Source organism: Argopecten irradians, chromosome 14, assembly GCF_041381155.1.
Source record: "Argopecten irradians isolate NY chromosome 14, Ai_NY, whole genome shotgun sequence".
Classification (NCBI taxonomy): Eukaryota; Metazoa; Mollusca; class Bivalvia; order Pectinida; family Pectinidae; genus Argopecten; species Argopecten irradians.
In genome coordinates, this window is record NC_091147.1 from 17,004,147 (window position 1) to 17,021,665 (window position 17,519).

At 33.6% G+C, this 17,519-nt stretch overlaps 1 protein-coding gene across 1 annotated transcript in view; it reads left to right on the forward strand.

The window, feature by feature from the left end:
* Positions 1-17,519, forward strand: part of LOC138307065 (E3 ubiquitin-protein ligase TRIP12-like) — a 44,006-nt gene that overhangs the window by 3,999 nt on the left and 22,488 nt on the right. Inside the window, exons 2-14 of the mRNA XM_069247692.1 lie at positions 532-686; positions 1,036-1,753; positions 2,209-2,411; positions 2,686-2,876; positions 3,453-3,527; positions 6,980-7,075; positions 8,976-9,061; positions 9,467-9,664; positions 10,047-10,139; positions 10,605-10,766; positions 11,204-11,326; positions 11,639-11,750; positions 12,547-12,611. Of these exons, the coding sequence (XP_069103793.1) occupies positions 574-686; positions 1,036-1,753; positions 2,209-2,411; positions 2,686-2,876; positions 3,453-3,527; positions 6,980-7,075; positions 8,976-9,061; positions 9,467-9,664; positions 10,047-10,139; positions 10,605-10,766; positions 11,204-11,326; positions 11,639-11,750; positions 12,547-12,611 (2,235 nt within the window). The 5' untranslated portion in view covers positions 532-573. The remainder of the gene's footprint in view (positions 1-531; positions 687-1,035; positions 1,754-2,208; positions 2,412-2,685; positions 2,877-3,452; positions 3,528-6,979; positions 7,076-8,975; positions 9,062-9,466; positions 9,665-10,046; positions 10,140-10,604; positions 10,767-11,203; positions 11,327-11,638; positions 11,751-12,546; positions 12,612-17,519) is intronic.

The following is a 17,519-nucleotide window of genomic DNA, read 5'->3' on the forward strand; positions in this document are numbered from 1 at the left end:
AGTTGAGTGGTTTATGTATACAGTACTGCCATTCAGTGAGGGGCTGCTGTGGCAGAATGGTTTTTGTATACAGTTCTGAATAATACTCTTTACTAACAACTGATTATCTAATTGATTATTAATTGGTTGATGACTTCCTATTACAAAACGGTCATCTATTATGATTTCAAACCGATTGCCCATCATTAATTTATACTCATCATTTGAACAATAGCTGATGTTTAATTGTGTATATATGTATCTCATCAACACAAAAATACATATATAAATTAATTTGCTGTTGATATATGCGCAATCAGTACTTTACATTTCATATAGAGCAGAGTGCCATGGATTTTTTTCTGATGTAATTCTTTATTTTAAATATTTTGAAGTAAAAAAGAACCTTGAAACTTTTCAATAGTTTTAATGGCGTAAAGTAAGTAACTTTTTGAAACCGAAGAAAAAAAACTACTTTGTCTACTCCTGTTTTTGAAAAAAAACATCAGCAGTGTGCAATATAAAATTACATATCTGTATTTTCTGTTGTAGGATATATGCTATCTGGCATGAGCCAGAGACAGGAGCTCGCCTATGGCAGATCAACCTGAGTTTCAGCCTGGGGGGTCGCATAGACACAATCAACAACACCAGTCCGGGGCCAACAACAAGCCACCTGATCACTCCAAGGCTAAAGATCACTCAAAGTAAGTATCTTTTGGTTTAAAAAAATGCATGGCTCATTTTTAGGATTTTCACCATTCTTAAGGGGCCATCAACAAAGAAATATAAAGACATTTTCTGAATGCTAGAAGTTATCTTTGAAAAGTGGGTGCCATACCCAAAAGGTCCCGTCCAAAATGATCCCTGTAGCTATAGAACCAAACACAAAGATGGACTATAAGATATCTTAGAAATGCTGCACTTTAATTTCTTACCAACATGTAATTGTGCATTCAAATTCAATGATGTGATTTATTGCAACAATGTCTTGTATAGCAATTACCCAACATTCAGTTAAAATTAAATCTCATAAATTTCAAAATTTTGTTGTAGATTGCCACAGTGTGCAACTAATAAGAAACAAAACAGGAAAAGATCTGCATCGTGCTCAAAGGATACAGGGCAACAGTTTACAAAGAATAAGTCTACAGCACCTAGTAACAAGGTTACTGGTGCTAACAAACAGGTCAACACTCCTAGCAACAAGCTTATTCCCCCTAGCAACAAAGTTGCACCTACAAATAAGGAATTTATTGATTGGAATAGTAGCGCTTCCAATAAGACAAAGAAAAAGAAGAAAGCTTCTAAGAAGGAAAAGAGCAGTGCAGCTACAGTGTCTGCGCAGGAAGTGAAAGACATCAGTATTTCTCAAGTAGAGGAGAAAGGGAAGAAGTCTTTTGCAAAAACAATTTCTGGAATTGTTGGAAAGGGAGCAAAACTTGTCAATCTATCTCCCTCTTCTGAATCCATAAAGAAACTAAAAAGGACAGAAACCACCGTAACCAGCACTACTGGTGTACCAGATCCACCAGAGCTACCCGAGGTAGAGACCTATACTATATCTAAGAATCTCCGCTCCAACTCCAACGCCTCTGTTGTCGAGGGTATCCCATACTACACAGCGAGGCGGCGTAGTAAGAGGTTTGCAAGGTCGTCCACTGGCAGTTCTATTTCCTTAGTCACAACAGATAGTAGTGGGGTGGAACTAGATATTATAGGGAAGTCTTTCACATCTCATAGTGACAGTCCAGCTGAAAGAAGCATTTCCCAGGTAAGTTTCTTTCACTAATGGTGATCATTAGATTGAAAAAAAAATCAATAGAAAAAATAATCAATAAAAAAATCATCTTTATGTTATAAAATGAAATCTGACCGCCTTAGAACTCTTTGCCCAATTGGAAATATTGTTATTTTGAAGAAAATTTTGTCAGAATGATAGCTATAGATTTACATTTAACTTATAGCTGAAACAATAGTACTTGTGACTCATTCATATAAATCAACAATTGTGTCAAATGAATATTATTCCATTATGTCAGACCTGTTCTAAAGAATCTCTTTCAAAATCTTTGATAGAGCAACATCAAGCTAATATCTTGTTTGACCTTATAAAAATTTCTGAAATATCCTGTCCAAAGTGGAAAATAAATTCTTGCCCTTTACTGACAAATTATTATATTCATGTAGTTCTAAATGTATGTAGCAATGAGAACTCTATATTTTCAGGTTCAATCAAGTTCACATACTGTGAACTTACAACCTTCAGTAGCTAAAAAAGCTAAAATTGAAAAATCCAATACCAAAAAAGGAAAAGGAACTTCAAGTACCCAACAATCTTCTACATCTAATCTTGACAATCAGTCGCCGGGGCTTGACAGCTTACGGCGAACCAAACGCGCAAGGAAAACGGGATCTTGTGCCAGCAGCAGGTCAGTGAAATAGAGATAAAAATATAAAAAGATATTTCTTATCAATTTCTTTTCTAATTAACAGATATTTATAATGCTTGTCAAACCTTTTATAAATCATGTCAGTACTCGGGTTCCCTCTCTATTCTCTGTGTTTTGATTTCCGATTTTGCTAAACATTATTCCTGTATTTATTTATGTTATTTCCAATACTAGATAGCTCAATCTCTGAATTGACTTTCTTATTTTTTGAGGGGAATTTTAGACAATAATGCTCACCATTATTTGGTTTCAGTGGTCGACGTTCCTCATCATTGTCAAAGCGCCAGGGAGGCTCCACATCGCGCCCAGGACCACCTGGTGACAGTAGTACTAGCCGAGGGACGTCCAAACCACACTCCAGTACAATGTCTGATCCCACGGACAATACTGGTAATGGTGCCAGACCACGAAACACTGATGAAGGTGCTCAGCCCCCAGCCGCAGGTAAGTCACAGAGATTATCTATCATTTATTCCATCTTAACATAATACAGAGTTAACTCCCTTGTGCATAGCGTCCATTGTGTCGCCATTATATTGTGGGCACAGTTAATGTCATTTTCTCTGAAAGTATGATGTTACGCCCCCAAACACATGATGTCACAATTGCTATGTACCTGCAAGGGCAGATAACTCTGTAATATACAAACACAGAAGAATATTTATTGGCAAAGAACATTATTACAATAAACTCTAAATCTTCAAATGATAAAAAAAAATACTTAATAATGAAATATTATGCTAGATGCAGGTAAATAACAGATTCTCTTAAAATATATACTATAAAGCACTTTATTTTTGCATATATGTACAATATTTAGCATCAAGAAAATAAAGGGGTTTATAGTAAAAAAAATTACTTATATCTTCATATGATGCAAAGAATTACCTATCAATAAAATCAGTGATATTACACCATTTCTTTTACAATATAATTTCCATATTTTCGTTTAAACTGTTAGAATTTAAAATTTATAATGTTATAGTATAAACAATGATTAGGCATTGTTGTAAATTTTAGCCTCCAGTTCTGGTGGCGCCACAGCAGTTACATCAGAGAGTGAGAGTGAGGAAGCTGACATGGGCAGACTTCAAGGTAGGATAATTCCCTGTATCTCATACTTCAGAGAATTCTGGTATTCAACCCGGGAATTGTCCAGGTGTTGGTTTTCAAAATTGAATTTAAAATTAAAATTAATTCAATTTGATAATTTGGAAAGGTGGTTGATAAAAAGTTCATGACATTAAATTCAATTAAATTGAACAATGAGACCACATTTCTGAAATGACCCAAGATAAAAACTATTATTTCACTGTGTTACCAGCTTGTCAATTTCTAAATAAAGTAAAATAGCCCTTTTGAAACTCGTATTTAATTATTATAGAGTGAATCTTTGATTCAGAAGTAGATTTAGCATCAAGTCAGTTTTCACTCCATGGTCCATGCAAGTGTTTTCAAAGTCAGTCTGACCAGTTGCATAAAGCATGCCAGATCCTTGCTGGACAGTAACCACACCCTGCTGGACATGAACTGATCATATCACAGGTCATTTTGCCTCAGCTAAATTTAATTTTAGGTTAAAAAACAGAATTGCCTCTCTCTTAATGATAAAACATTGATAATTAATTGACAGCCTCATCGATCCTGTTTCTTGATAGAATTGCTTACCTGTATCTGATGCACTATATTCTAAAACATCACCTACCAAATGTTAACCTCAAACACTTGTCTAAACATCTTCCACCTCCCAGTGACTTAAAGGTCCACTACCTTTCCGGAGCAAAAAAATAAAGGTTTCTTAAAAACATTAAATGACATCAGAAAATATATACCGATGGCTTAAGATGAGGTTACAACACCAAACATATGTAAGATTTCCTGCGTAATATATGATAACAGTGGGGAGTCATTTCACAGTTTTGCGGTCTGGCACAGTGATAGTCAACTACTACACAGTGTTTAGGTCGACGGCAGGAAACATAAGACAACCAGCATTATGAAAATAAACGTAATTTATTTTTAATCAATTTGATCAGAAGGTGATGGTAAATGTAGTATTAATGGTAAGTAATCACTTTGATGGATCTACAAAATTATCGATCTTGTTTTACATTCCCATTTTAAAAATTAAAAGCAGCTTCGGAAAGGTAATAGGCCTTTAGTTAACCCATAGCCTTAGCTCTAACTATTTATAGGAGTTGTCCCTGATTTGATGATCCTTGAAATATTTTTTTTGTGTTGCTATTCTGATCTCACTAGATTTGAAAACATAACTCACAAAAATTAGGTAATATCCAGACTTCTTTCTGGACCAACAGTAAAGCGCAACCAGGGATATATTAGCAAAAGTCCATTTTGTTGCATTGGTTGATATTCATATTTATTGTTAGTTATTACAAGACTTTTAATGTTTAAACCTTTACATCTTTTTGTAATATCAATTTGTAGGTGTATTTTCAAGCTTGAAATGTTGCTTGCAAAAGGGTTTTTAAAGCTTGCAAAAGGGATTTTTAATAGCTTTGCTTTGATTTTTAAGTTTTCAGTTTGAAATGAAATTTGTCAAAAGATGGGTTATTAAAGATACATAGTTTTATGCTAATGAAATAAATATGAAATGTTTTAGAGAGAATATTTAGAACATTCTCAATTATGTTGCACCTTTCATTCATTAATCGGCTTATTCCAGTTTCTTTTCAACTAGGATTGTAAAGAAAAAAAAATTGAAAATAAAACATAAAATCAAGATATTTGTGCAGTAAACCAGGATTGTAAAGAAAATGATCTTTTATATGTAAAAGTGTTTTTCATTAATCAATTTCGTTTATATTGCTTCTGACAGCCAGAACATCAAATTGTTAGGGTAGTATGCCTAGAATATATAAGAAAAATTAGTTACAAATAAAGCTGTTTCATCCTGCTCGTCTAGGACCATGAAACAAAAAGATAGTTTCAAGACTTCATTCCTTAATTAACAGCCAGAACCATAAAGAAAATAGATTAAAGTAAAACCTCATGTGTTCTTAGCAATAAGTATATTTCATCCTGCTGACCAACAACTATTATAAAGCGAATATGAGTTACATGTTTCTATCCACGAATTTGTTTTATTGTAAGCAGCCAGGACCTTAAAGAAAATGAGTTTAAAGTACAAACGAACTAAGGTGTCATCTGAAGGTATGGTCATTCTGGCACTGTGTCACTATCATTATGGTTTATTTTATCATCTCACACAATCAAATGTCTAGTGCTAGCTCAGAAAATGTGGTTTAAAATGAAGAAATTCAGACTTTGTCAGGATTCTGATGTGTTGGATTGAAACAATATAAGTTTTTTTCTCTAACATTTGTTTCTTTCTTTTGCACATGCGCTGTAAATCACTTCGTTTTCATGAATATTTTATTTTGTGAGCTTTATGTTTTCAGAAATATTTTCTACTGCATAATCTTGCAATCTAGAACAGACAATGACCATAAAACTGACATAGGTCAATAAGTTATTTCTGACTTATTGAAACAAAAGTAAGCGATTTGACATTGTAACTAACTTTCCTTGTGAAATAGTTTTGTATTTGCATATTGATTGTGACGTCATGTGTTTGCAAGCGTAATGTAATACTTTTCAGGGGAAACGACAAGACTTGCGCTCACAAAATAATGACGTAACAATCGATACCTACCCGCAAGGGAGCTAACTCTGTAATATGCAAAGACAGAATACTTGAAAATAAATCCCTTTTGAAATAGAAAGTGATTTACAGTACTTTAATATACTGGAACCTTGTTTTCCCATATTAATGTAATTTGATATAAAGAAATTTTATAAGTGCACAAGTTGTTGGGAAAATGGGGAGAGAGGAGATAAAGTAGGCATTTGTTGAGACAGATGAAAGATTCAAGGCATACAAATTACCTGCAAATATTTTTGGACATGATTGCTTCCTGATTTGAATTTGAAAATCAGTATTCTGATCACATTGGTTAAACATCTAGAATCCATGTAAGAAAGTATGACAAGGTTCCACTACATGTTAATGGATTATTTTGCCCCTTTGAGGATGAGACAGGGAAATCTCATCCCGAGGGATAAGATTATTCAGTTGTCAAATACAAGGCAGGGTGAGTATTTGAGAACTTAACAATCTTACCCAAAGTGTTAAGGTTCACCTTGTCTAACCATCAAGGGAGTAAATGATTGTTTTTCTTCACCTGTTTGTTTTCTGCTATATTAACTGTTGACATAAATGCGTGACAATGTTGGCATGACATCATCACAGTATTGTCATGGCTTCATGGTATTTTTGCCATGGCTCCTATGCAGGCTGCCATGTCCAGCCCTGGTCGGTAAGATAGAGATATCTTACCTTACCACTGGGTAAGATGGAGATATCTTTAGATATCTTATCTTCAACAGAAGTATGGATATTTCTGTTCAGGTTAAGAGAAACTTCTGACTTTGGCACTAGGCTTTGATGTTGTGGAGTTTGCGTGAGCTTAATTGACCTTATTTAAAGCTTTGTGTTTATGTTGATTTTGTTTGTTTGGTTCCAGCGCTTCTTGAGGCCCGCGGCCTACCCTCCCAACTGTTTGGGGCACTTGGTCCCAGAATGCACCAGCTCCTGCACAGGACTATGGGAGGAGGCAATCGTGAGTGGCCTCTTCTTACTCTTATACCCACGCCCAATTATCTTCAGTCTAAAACATTCAGAGCATATATTTACTTTAAAACCTATATATACCTATGTCCAATTATCTTCAGTTTAAATTGTTCAGAGCATACACAGAGTGATGTTTTGTTACACGAATACAATACTTACCCTTGATTGTTTAATTATCATAGAGATTAGACAAATTATTTCATATATGGTAATGGAATATCATATTAAAGAACAGTCAAATCAAATTTTGTACTGTAATTTATGTCCTAAGTATCAAATCAGAAAAATATTTATATGAAAGTTATTGCCTTACGATTAATTAAGTTTTTTGTTTTTATCTCAAAGATAAAAATGTGTAGAGTTTGTTGTTTTGTTAAACAGCTTTAAAAGATTTAAGATTATTGACAAAACTACAGCATTAAGATGTGAAATTAAAGCTTTCCAGATATCTGTCTTTTCATGAAAAGATTATGAATTATATGAAGCATTCAAAGTTATCTCCCTCTGAACTCCAAATAGGCAATTTATAATTTATACTCTGGATGTATTGTTGATGGAAATATACATGGACAAACAAGTTAAGAAAGTGAAAATGATATTTGAAGTGTTTTTGTTAAGATATCATTGAAAATATTTTCTTGTTCCATTTATTTGTTGTTTAGTTTTATGCAGGTAACTTTGTATAACCACAGTTCCAACTGAAATTCACATCCAAGTTTACTGACAACTTTCAATCCAACTACGAAATCCTGGCAAAAAATATCAGTTAATAATTGGTAATTTGAAATACACTTTGCTAGAAATATTAAGATAAATCATTTTGGAGAATTTTCTCACCTTATTCAATTTCTGTATTTTTTTCCCTTTTTATCAGTGTCACTTGTCTCTTGAGAACAAAGCTTTGGTTTTTCCTTGATTTTTTTCCGTATTTACATAAATTTGCTTCCACATCATGCTTTCTTGTCCCTTGCTTTTCTTTAAGGATACAATACTTTCAGTCTTCAAATGTTTCTGACATTCACTCTGTTCATCTACCTTACATCAAATATCAAATTTAATGTTAATATCTAAATACTATTATGATTTTGTTATTGTAAGTGGATATAAATATTTTTCTTGAAACTTGAGACTTTTATATAGCAATACCTTTCAGGAATGTCCAAGATGAGGTTTCCTCATGATTTCAGTGTAATTGATACTAAAATATCGATGGATCTTGGCCCTTTAGACTTTGCGATAGATACATATGTGTTCTTGTTGTGTATAAAGAACAATTTCACATCAATGGTCCTGATATTGTTGGCACACAAAGAAGCAAAATGTACATAGAGCCTTCAGTGTATTGTTATTGATGGACAATGTAAACTGAAAACATACAACGGTTATCATACAGATTAACATTAATATGGGTTTGTTTTAGTTAAACTTTCATTTGATATATTGATCATAAAAAACATCCCAAAGTAAGTCTAAAGATGTTGGCTCCGAATGAGGAAAAAGCACTTGGCTGATCTTTTATTAAGAAATCTTTTTCGCATTTTATGATCTCAAATGTTAAATTGCTGAAACATAAAAGGTCTACAAGGTATCCACATAATGTATTATTCTATATTTATACATTACAGAGTTATCTGCCTTTGCGAGTTGGTATTGATTGTGACATCATTTGTTTGAGAGCATAACGTCATATTTTTCAGAGAGTATTTGACATGAATTATTGCACCCATGAAATAATGACATCTCAATGAATAACTACCCGCAAGGGAGCTAACTCTACTCTACATATGCAAAGACGAAATACTTTGATCACATAATCAATCTCTCCAAAGTTCGAAAAATTCTCATAAAATGACCAACTTCTTAATAAGATCCTAATGTATTTGTTACAGTCAGCAAAGCTCAGCAGTTGATTCAAGGCCTGCAGTCTACAGGAAATGAGGACCAACAGCTTACTTCAGCTATTGAAATGTGTCAGGTAAATGATAACCTAAGTTATTGGTCAATTCAAAATATTGTAAAGAATCACTAGCAATCAGGTATACAGAATCAGCTGTTCAGTCTGTCTATCCATAGAAAAATTTTGTCTGGACTACTCCTCCTGAACTACTGGGCCAATTTCAACAAAACTCATAGCAATTTCAATTGATGACCCTGTTTAGATGTTGCTAATATGCATGCAGGTATTCTTTTGCCAAAAGTTTGGTTGCCATGGTAACCATGTCACTTTACGGAATGGAAATATAATGGAAAAGCATTTGGCTGCCATGTTCTCATATAACGGGTAGCAGGATTGGGGTGGGGGATATAAGTTAGCCTTTGAGTTTAGTTCTAGTTCTATATGACAGTTTGATATTTACTCATTTCTATTCTGATTATGTAGTTACTTGTGATGGGAAATGAAGACACCCTGGCAGGCTTCCCAGTAAAACAGGCCGTACCAGCCTTGATCACCCTCCTACAGATGGAACACAACTTTGACATGATGAACCATGCCTGTCGTGCTCTGACCTACATGATGGAAGCCTTACCGCGGTCATCTGCTGTGGTGGTAGACGCTGTACCAGTCTTTCTAGAAAAGGTAACATAGTATCAGGATTGTTACACCAATTCCTGTTTCTATATCTACTGAAATATCAAATTAGATATTTTTGCGAGAATTTTATTTTCATGGTTTCTCTGGATATGGCTATGATTGCAAAAATTTAAAACCTCCAGAAATTTAGTTTCGTCTTTTTGGGTTAAAATTGTGAAAATTTTGACCTACGTAGTAACCCTTTTAATAACATACAAGAGTGATTTTAGATTCTGTGGTGTGAAGTCAATAATCTGCATGTAGGTGGACTGGAAATCATAAAAGTAATTTGCCTAAGTTTTTGACTTTTGTACTTAAATTTTCTTCATACTATGTGATAAACCTTTGTGATTTGTGTATAAAACCTGTTCCCTGTAATTCCCAACAGTTACGAGCTATCCAGTGTATGGACGTAGCAGAACAATCCCTGACAGCACTGGAAATGTTGTCACGACGACACAGCAAGGCAATCCTACAGGCTGTAAGTACCTAAAAGGTTTTGGTTTGGTGTCAATTCTAAAGTGAAATATTGCTGTCTACAGATTCTACCACATTCTAAATATAGAAGTTTATATTCATTTGCTGAGTGTGAGCAAACTACCTGTTGTGCACATGACAATACTGTCTCTTAACATAAAGAACACTTTCAGACTTGTTTAAATAGTGGACAACTTTATATCTTACAAGAGGTAAATTGTGTATTTTGCCAGTTACTTCTCTCTACACTGTTACTATAGGGAGATATTTTAACTGATTTTTGTGAACTTTTCTTTGTAGGTCGAAATATTCATAGTTGGCCTATAGGACTGTGATTTCAGTGATGTATAAAATAACAAACACTACAGCAATAAAAGTTACTACAGAAGGAAATTCTATGTTATAAAGTACTTAGATCAAATTAAATGCCTATGTTTCCAGTAACTTAGATTGTACACTTTAATTACAGGGAGGTATATCAGCGTGTCTGACCTTCCTGGACTTCTTCAGTATGTCTGCCCAGAGGAGTGCTCTGTCCATCACCGCTAATTGTGTACAGAACCTCAGTCCTGACGAGTTCCACCTGATCAGAGAATCCTTCCCGCTACTCAGTGCTCGACTTACACACCAGGTAAGAGTCTTTGTAGTTTTGCCAGGAGAAGTAGAGGTCAACATTAGTAGTCGCTTTGAAGGCTTTGATTTGTTATAAAATCTTTAGACCACTCTCCTCATGAAAATAGGTTTGGGAGTAAAGAATTGTGTTGAATTAATTGTTTCCCACCAAAACCTTGGTTTTCTGTGGTGAGCTATCCTCCAAAACATGAAACAGCTCTTGGTTTCCATGGTGTCTGACTGTCATTATAATAGTTCGTCATCCTAGCAATTAACAAGAGATAGATATTTTCATTATAATGTATTGAAGGAATATTTGGTTGATTAACATATTCCCATACTTATGCCCTATGAAAGTAAGTTAAACAAACGCATTACCTGTCTTTATAGGTTTCTGTGATCTGATCTGAAATAGAATTTATGATGTTATTTATTGGAGAATTCTAATACTTTCAGGACAAGAAGTCTGTTGAAAGCTGTTGTTTATGTTTCTCACGACTGGTGGACAACTTCCAAGGTGACCAGAGGATTCTTAAGGAGATTGCTGTGCATGGACTTCTGACCAACATTCAACAGTTGGTAAGGGTCACAACAATCAATGTCAGTTGGGTATATACATATTACAGAGTTATCTTCCCTTGCAGACAGGTGTTGGAGTGATGTCTTGTCATACTTTTCAGAGAGAATGATGTAAGTTTCGCTCACAAAATAAATATGACATTACAATGGATACCTACTCACAAGGGAGGTAATTCTGTAAAAACGGAATATGGATATTTCTAACTTCATGAACGTTTTTTTTTTGGGGGGGGGGATTTGATTCAAAGTTATCGGATAAAAATGATTTTAGTGCAATCTATGTATAAAGTTTATGATGTTTGTTTTCCACAGTTGGTAGTGAGCCCTCCCGTTGTGAGTACTGGGACGTTTGTGATGGTTGTACGTATGCTGTCTGTCATGTGTGCTAGCTGTCCCGATCTCGCTGTTCTCCTTCTCAAACAGAGTAAGTTCTATGTTCATTCTTCAAACAAAGTAAGTTCTAAATTAAATGTTCATTCTCTCAAACAGAGTAAGTATAAGTAAAGTTCTGAAGCTTAGGCCAAAAAAAATTAATTGTTAGTTTCTCAGGCCACTTTTTTTAAAAAGTCAGTGCAGGCAGCGGGAATATTTTTTATTTTTTATTTCTCTGAAAACAAATGCGGCAGATAACATTTTATTTTTTTCTCACTTGAAGGACATGAAAATCAATGAAAATATGTGTAGAAAATGTAAATTCTTACTCAGTCTTTAAGAACAGCTTTTAAATATCTCAATCGTCACTATATCCAAAGAAAACCAGTTGAAAATACATAATCCTGGGAGGAAACATTCCGTTTTGAGCAAATGCTGACATCGGCAGCCATTTTTTACCGGAAATGAAAGGTGCATACTAAAATTGGAGCCAATTTCCAGGTGCGTTTTCGAATGGAAATTTCGGGCGAGTTCGAATGGAAATTTGGGGTGCGTTCGATGCGGCGGTCTCGATTTCAATTTTTTAGTTATGGCGCATAAAAAACGTTGGTGCGGGGGGTAAATGTGATGCGGCGGGGCCTGAGAAACTAAGAATTAATTTTGTTTGGCCTTAGATGAATCAAGTTCTCAAATTCATCTCTGAAAAATCATGATTTCAATTGTTTTATGTTTGTGAATTTCTTTTTCACCTACAAGTACATAGAATAGAAGTAAAATTGAATAACCAAGTGAAAAATACCAGGAAGTTACCTACACAAATTTCTGTAAGCTCCTTGATTTTATTCCAGAAATTGCAGACACCTTGTGCTACCTTTTGGTGGGTACATCTGAACAAGCCAGTCCAAGTATAGAGGTGAGATAAGTTTTGATTTGCCCATAATGATGTTTTCATGTCTGTCATTGCAAGTCAATGTAACTTTTAACTAATCTGGAACTAATTTCTTATTTGAGTATCGATCTCTTTATAATAATGAATAATCTACAGTTTGATGAAGTGACATTATATCAAACCTGACAATGTTGAGAATCTAAAATGATGAATGACATGGTATTTTCTATTGTTTTATGTTGAGAATCTAAAATGATGAATGACATGGTATTTTCTATTGTTTTATGTTGAGAATCTAAAATGATGAATGACATGGTATTTTCTATTGTTTTATGTTGAGAATCTAAAATGATGAATGACATGGTATTTTCTATTGTTTTATGTTGAGAATTTAAAATGATGAATGACATGGTATTTTCTATTGTTTTATGTTGAGAATTTAAAATGATGAATGACATGGTATTTTCTATTGTTTTATGTTGAGAATCTAAAATGATGAATGACATGGTATTTTCTATTGTTTTATGTTGAGAATCTAAAATGATGAATGACATGGTATTTTCTATTGTTTTATGTTGAGAATCTAAAATGATGAATGACATGGTATTTTCTATTGTTTTATGTTGAGAATCTAAAATGATGAATGACATGGTATTTTCTATTGTTTTATGTTGAGAATCTAAAATGATGAATGACATGGTATTTTCTATTGTTTTATGTTGAGAATCTAAAATGATGAATGACATGGTATTTTCTATTGTTTTATGTTGAGAATCTAAAATGATGAATGACATGGTATTTTCTATTGTTTTATGTTGAGAATCTAAAATGATGAATGACATGGTATTTTCTATTGTTTTATGTTGAGAATCTAAAATGGTATTTTCTATTGTTTTATGTTGAGAATTTAAAATGATGAATGACATGGTATTTTCTATTGTTTTATGTTGAGAATTTAAAATGATGAATGACATGGTATTTTCTATTGTTTTATGTTGAGAATCTAAAATGATGAATGACATGGTATTTTCTATTGTTTTATGTTGAGAATCTAAAATGATGAATGACATGGTATTTTCTATTGTTTTATGTTGAGAATCTAAAATGATGAATGACATGGTATTTTCTATTGTTTTTATGTTGAGAATTTAAAATGATGAATGACATGGTATTTTCTATTGTTTTATGTTGAGAATTTAAAATGATGAATGACATGGTATTTTCTATTGTTTTATATGTTGAGAATTAAAATGATGAATGACATGTATTTCTATTTTCTATTGTTTTATGTTGAGAATTGAGAATCTAAAATGATGAATGACATGGTATTTTCTATTGTTTTATGTTGAGAATCTAAAATGATGAATGACATGGTATTTTCTATTGTTTTATGTTGAGAATCTAAAATGATGAATGACATGGTATTTTCTATTGTTTTATGTTGAGAATCTAAAATGATGAATGACATGGTATTTTCTATTGTTTTATGTTGAGAATTTTGATGAATGACATGGTATTTTCTATTGTTTTATGTTGAGAATCTAAAATGATGAATGACATGGTATTTTCTATTGTTTTATGTTGAGAATCTAAAATGATGAATGACATGGTATTTTCTATTGTTTTATGTTGAGAATTTAAAATGATGAATGAACATGGTATTTTCTATTGTTTTATGTTGAGAATCTAAAATGATGAATGACATGGTATTTTCTATTGTTTTATTTTGAGAAAAATGATGAATGAACATGGTATTTTCTATTGTTTTATGTTGAGAATTTAAAATGATGAATGACATGGTATTTTCTATTGTTTTATGTTGAGAATTTAAAATGATGAATGACATGGTATTTTCTATTGTTTTATGTTGAGAATCTAAAATGATGAATGACATGGTATTTTCTATTGTTTTATGTTGAGAATCTAAAATGATGAATGACATGGTATTTTCTATTGTTTTATGTTGAGAATCTAAAATGATGAATGACATGGTATTATTCTATTGTTTTATGTTGAGAAATTTAAAATGATGAATGACATGGAATTTTCTATTGTTTTATGTTGTAAAATGAGACATGGAATTTTCAAATGTTTTATGTTGAGAATAAAATGATGAATGACATGGTATGTTCTATTGATTTATGTTGAGAATTAAAATGATGAATGACATGGTATTTTCTACTATGTTTTATGTTGAGAATCTAAAATGATAATGACATGGTATTTTCTATTGTTTTATTTTGAGAATCTAAAAATGAATGAATGACATGGTATTTTCTATTGTTTTATGTTGAGAATCTAAATGATGAATGACATGGTATTTTCTATTGTTTTATGTTGAGAATTTAAAATGATGAATGACATGGTATTTTCTATTGTTTTATGTTGAGAATCTAAAATGATGAATGACATGGTATTTTCTATTTTTATTGAGTTTTATGTATTGAGGAATCTAAAATGATGAATGACATGGTATTTTCTATTGTTTTATGTTGAGAATTTAAATTGATGAATGAACATGGTATTTTTCTATTGTTTTATGTTGAGAAATCAAAAATGATGAATGACATGGTATTTTCTATTGTTTTATATGAAGAATCTAAAATGATGAATGACATGGTATTTTCTATTGTTTTATGTTGAGAATCTAAAATGATGAATGACATGGTATTTTCTATTGTTTTATGTTGAGAATCTAAAATGATGAAAGACATGGTAATTTACTTTGTTTTATACTGATACTTTAAAATGATGAATGAACATGGTATTTTCTATTGTTTTATGTTGAGAATCTAAATGGATTGTATGACATGGTATTTTCTAATGTATATTATATGTTGAGAAATTAAAATGAAGAAATGACAATTATATACTATTGATAATGTTTGAATGACATGGTTATTTACATTGGTTTAACAGCTAGTCTGAGCTCTCATTGGGTTATTTACTGTTACTAACAATGAAGTTGCTTATTACAAAACTTGATGCAAGACTTCTTTACAATGCGATTATGATATCAAATTTTTAAATATGGATTGATGCCATCATTCTCTTGGATCAGCTTTGAATACATTGATATAATAATATTTTATACACTCAACTGTGAATACTAGTTTTCTTATAAAAGTAGACATGAGTATGTCTCTCTAACAGTGAGCTTTATGCCTAAACTACCAAAAGACGGATAATATCTCTAAGATACAATTGTAATGTACAGGTTCCACCGGTCAGTTAAGGCCAACACTTGGCAGTGAGAGATGACCGCGGTCATCTGGCACGCATTACTCCCCATCTGACAGCAGGAATGTTGAGTTAAATAGAAGTAATACAGCATGGAACATTATATATGTACTGTAACAGTATATGCTGTTATGTTTGGGGCCTAAAAGTGACTGAATGACATTACTAGCACTTTCAGCGTCTTGTTTTTGTAGTAAAATTTATAAAATTGAGTTTTTTCCTTTGCAAAACTGCATCTACCTTTGATTGTACCAAATGAAGTGAAACAGCATTGTCTGATCTGTAGCAAACAAATTTTCCAGAAAAATACATGCTGAAACAACTGGGAATCCAATTTCAAAAGAAGCTTATGTAATTTAAAAGTATACAGATGTTGAAGTTTTTTTAGCTCACCAGTCCCGAAGGGCCGGATGATCTATGTCATGTGCGCGGCGTCCGTCGTCCGTCCGTCCGTCCGTCCGTCATCCGTCCGTCAATCAACCCTCAACATTTTCCTATTAAATCGCGTACTAGTCATAAGAGTTCTGCATAGATTGTGAACCCAAACATTTGTGCCACAAACATCCTTGGTGAGGGGAAACGTGAACATGTATAAATATTGGCTCTGGTCCCCCAGGAGCAGGAGGTGGCGGGGCCCAATAGATGGGTAATAGAGTAAATCCTTAAATCGCTACTATGATCCTATAGTTTCTCAAGGAATGTTTGGGCCACAAACGATCCGTAGGGAAGGGGTAACCGAACTTGTATTAAATATTGGCTCTGATCCCCCGGGGGCAGTCAGGGCGAGCCCAATATGGGTAAATAAGGTAAATCCTTATACTCGCTACAAATCAAAGAGAGTCCTGAAAGGTAATGATAACCAAATAAGTGCCACAAACATCCATGAGTGGAACGTGGAACAGACCTAGTATTAAATTTTGGCCTCTGAACCCCCCGGGGGCAGGAGGTGGGGCGGGTCCCAATAGGGGTATAGAGGTAAATCCTTTATATCGTGACTACTGTCATAGAGCTCTGAATGGAATGTACCCAAATTTGGCCACAAACATCCTTTGAGGAAGGGGAAACAGAGACTTGATAAAATTTATTGGCACAGTCCCCGGGGGCAGGAGGGGCGTGGCCCGCAATAGGGGAAATAGAGGTAAATCCCTTTTTTAACAATCGCTGACGAAGTCAGAAGTTTCTACATGAATTGTAAAACCAAATATGTCGGCCACAAACATCCTTGGGGTGAAATTGGAACAGAACTTGAATAAATTTTGACTCTGGTCCCTGGTGGCAGGAGGGGCGAGGCCCAAAAGTGGAAATAGAGGTAAATCCTAATATATCGCTACTAAGAGCATAGTAGTTTCTGTAATGGAATGTAACCCAACTTGGCCAAAAACATCCTTGTGTGAAGGGGAACAGAACTTGTATAATTTTTGGCTCTCATCCCCGTTGGCAGAGAGGGTGGGTTCCCAATAGGGGAAAAAGAGTAAATCCTTTAAAATCCGCTACTTGTCGAAGAGATTCTGAATTGGAATGTAAACTAAATTTGGCACAAACCATCCTTGGGGAAGGGGAACAGAACAAGTAAAAATTTGGCTCTGACCCCCGGGGCAGAGGGACAGAGCCCAATAGGGGAAATAGAGGTAAAACCTTTAATCGCTACTAGTAATATAGTTCTACATTAATTGGTAACCAAATTCTGCCACA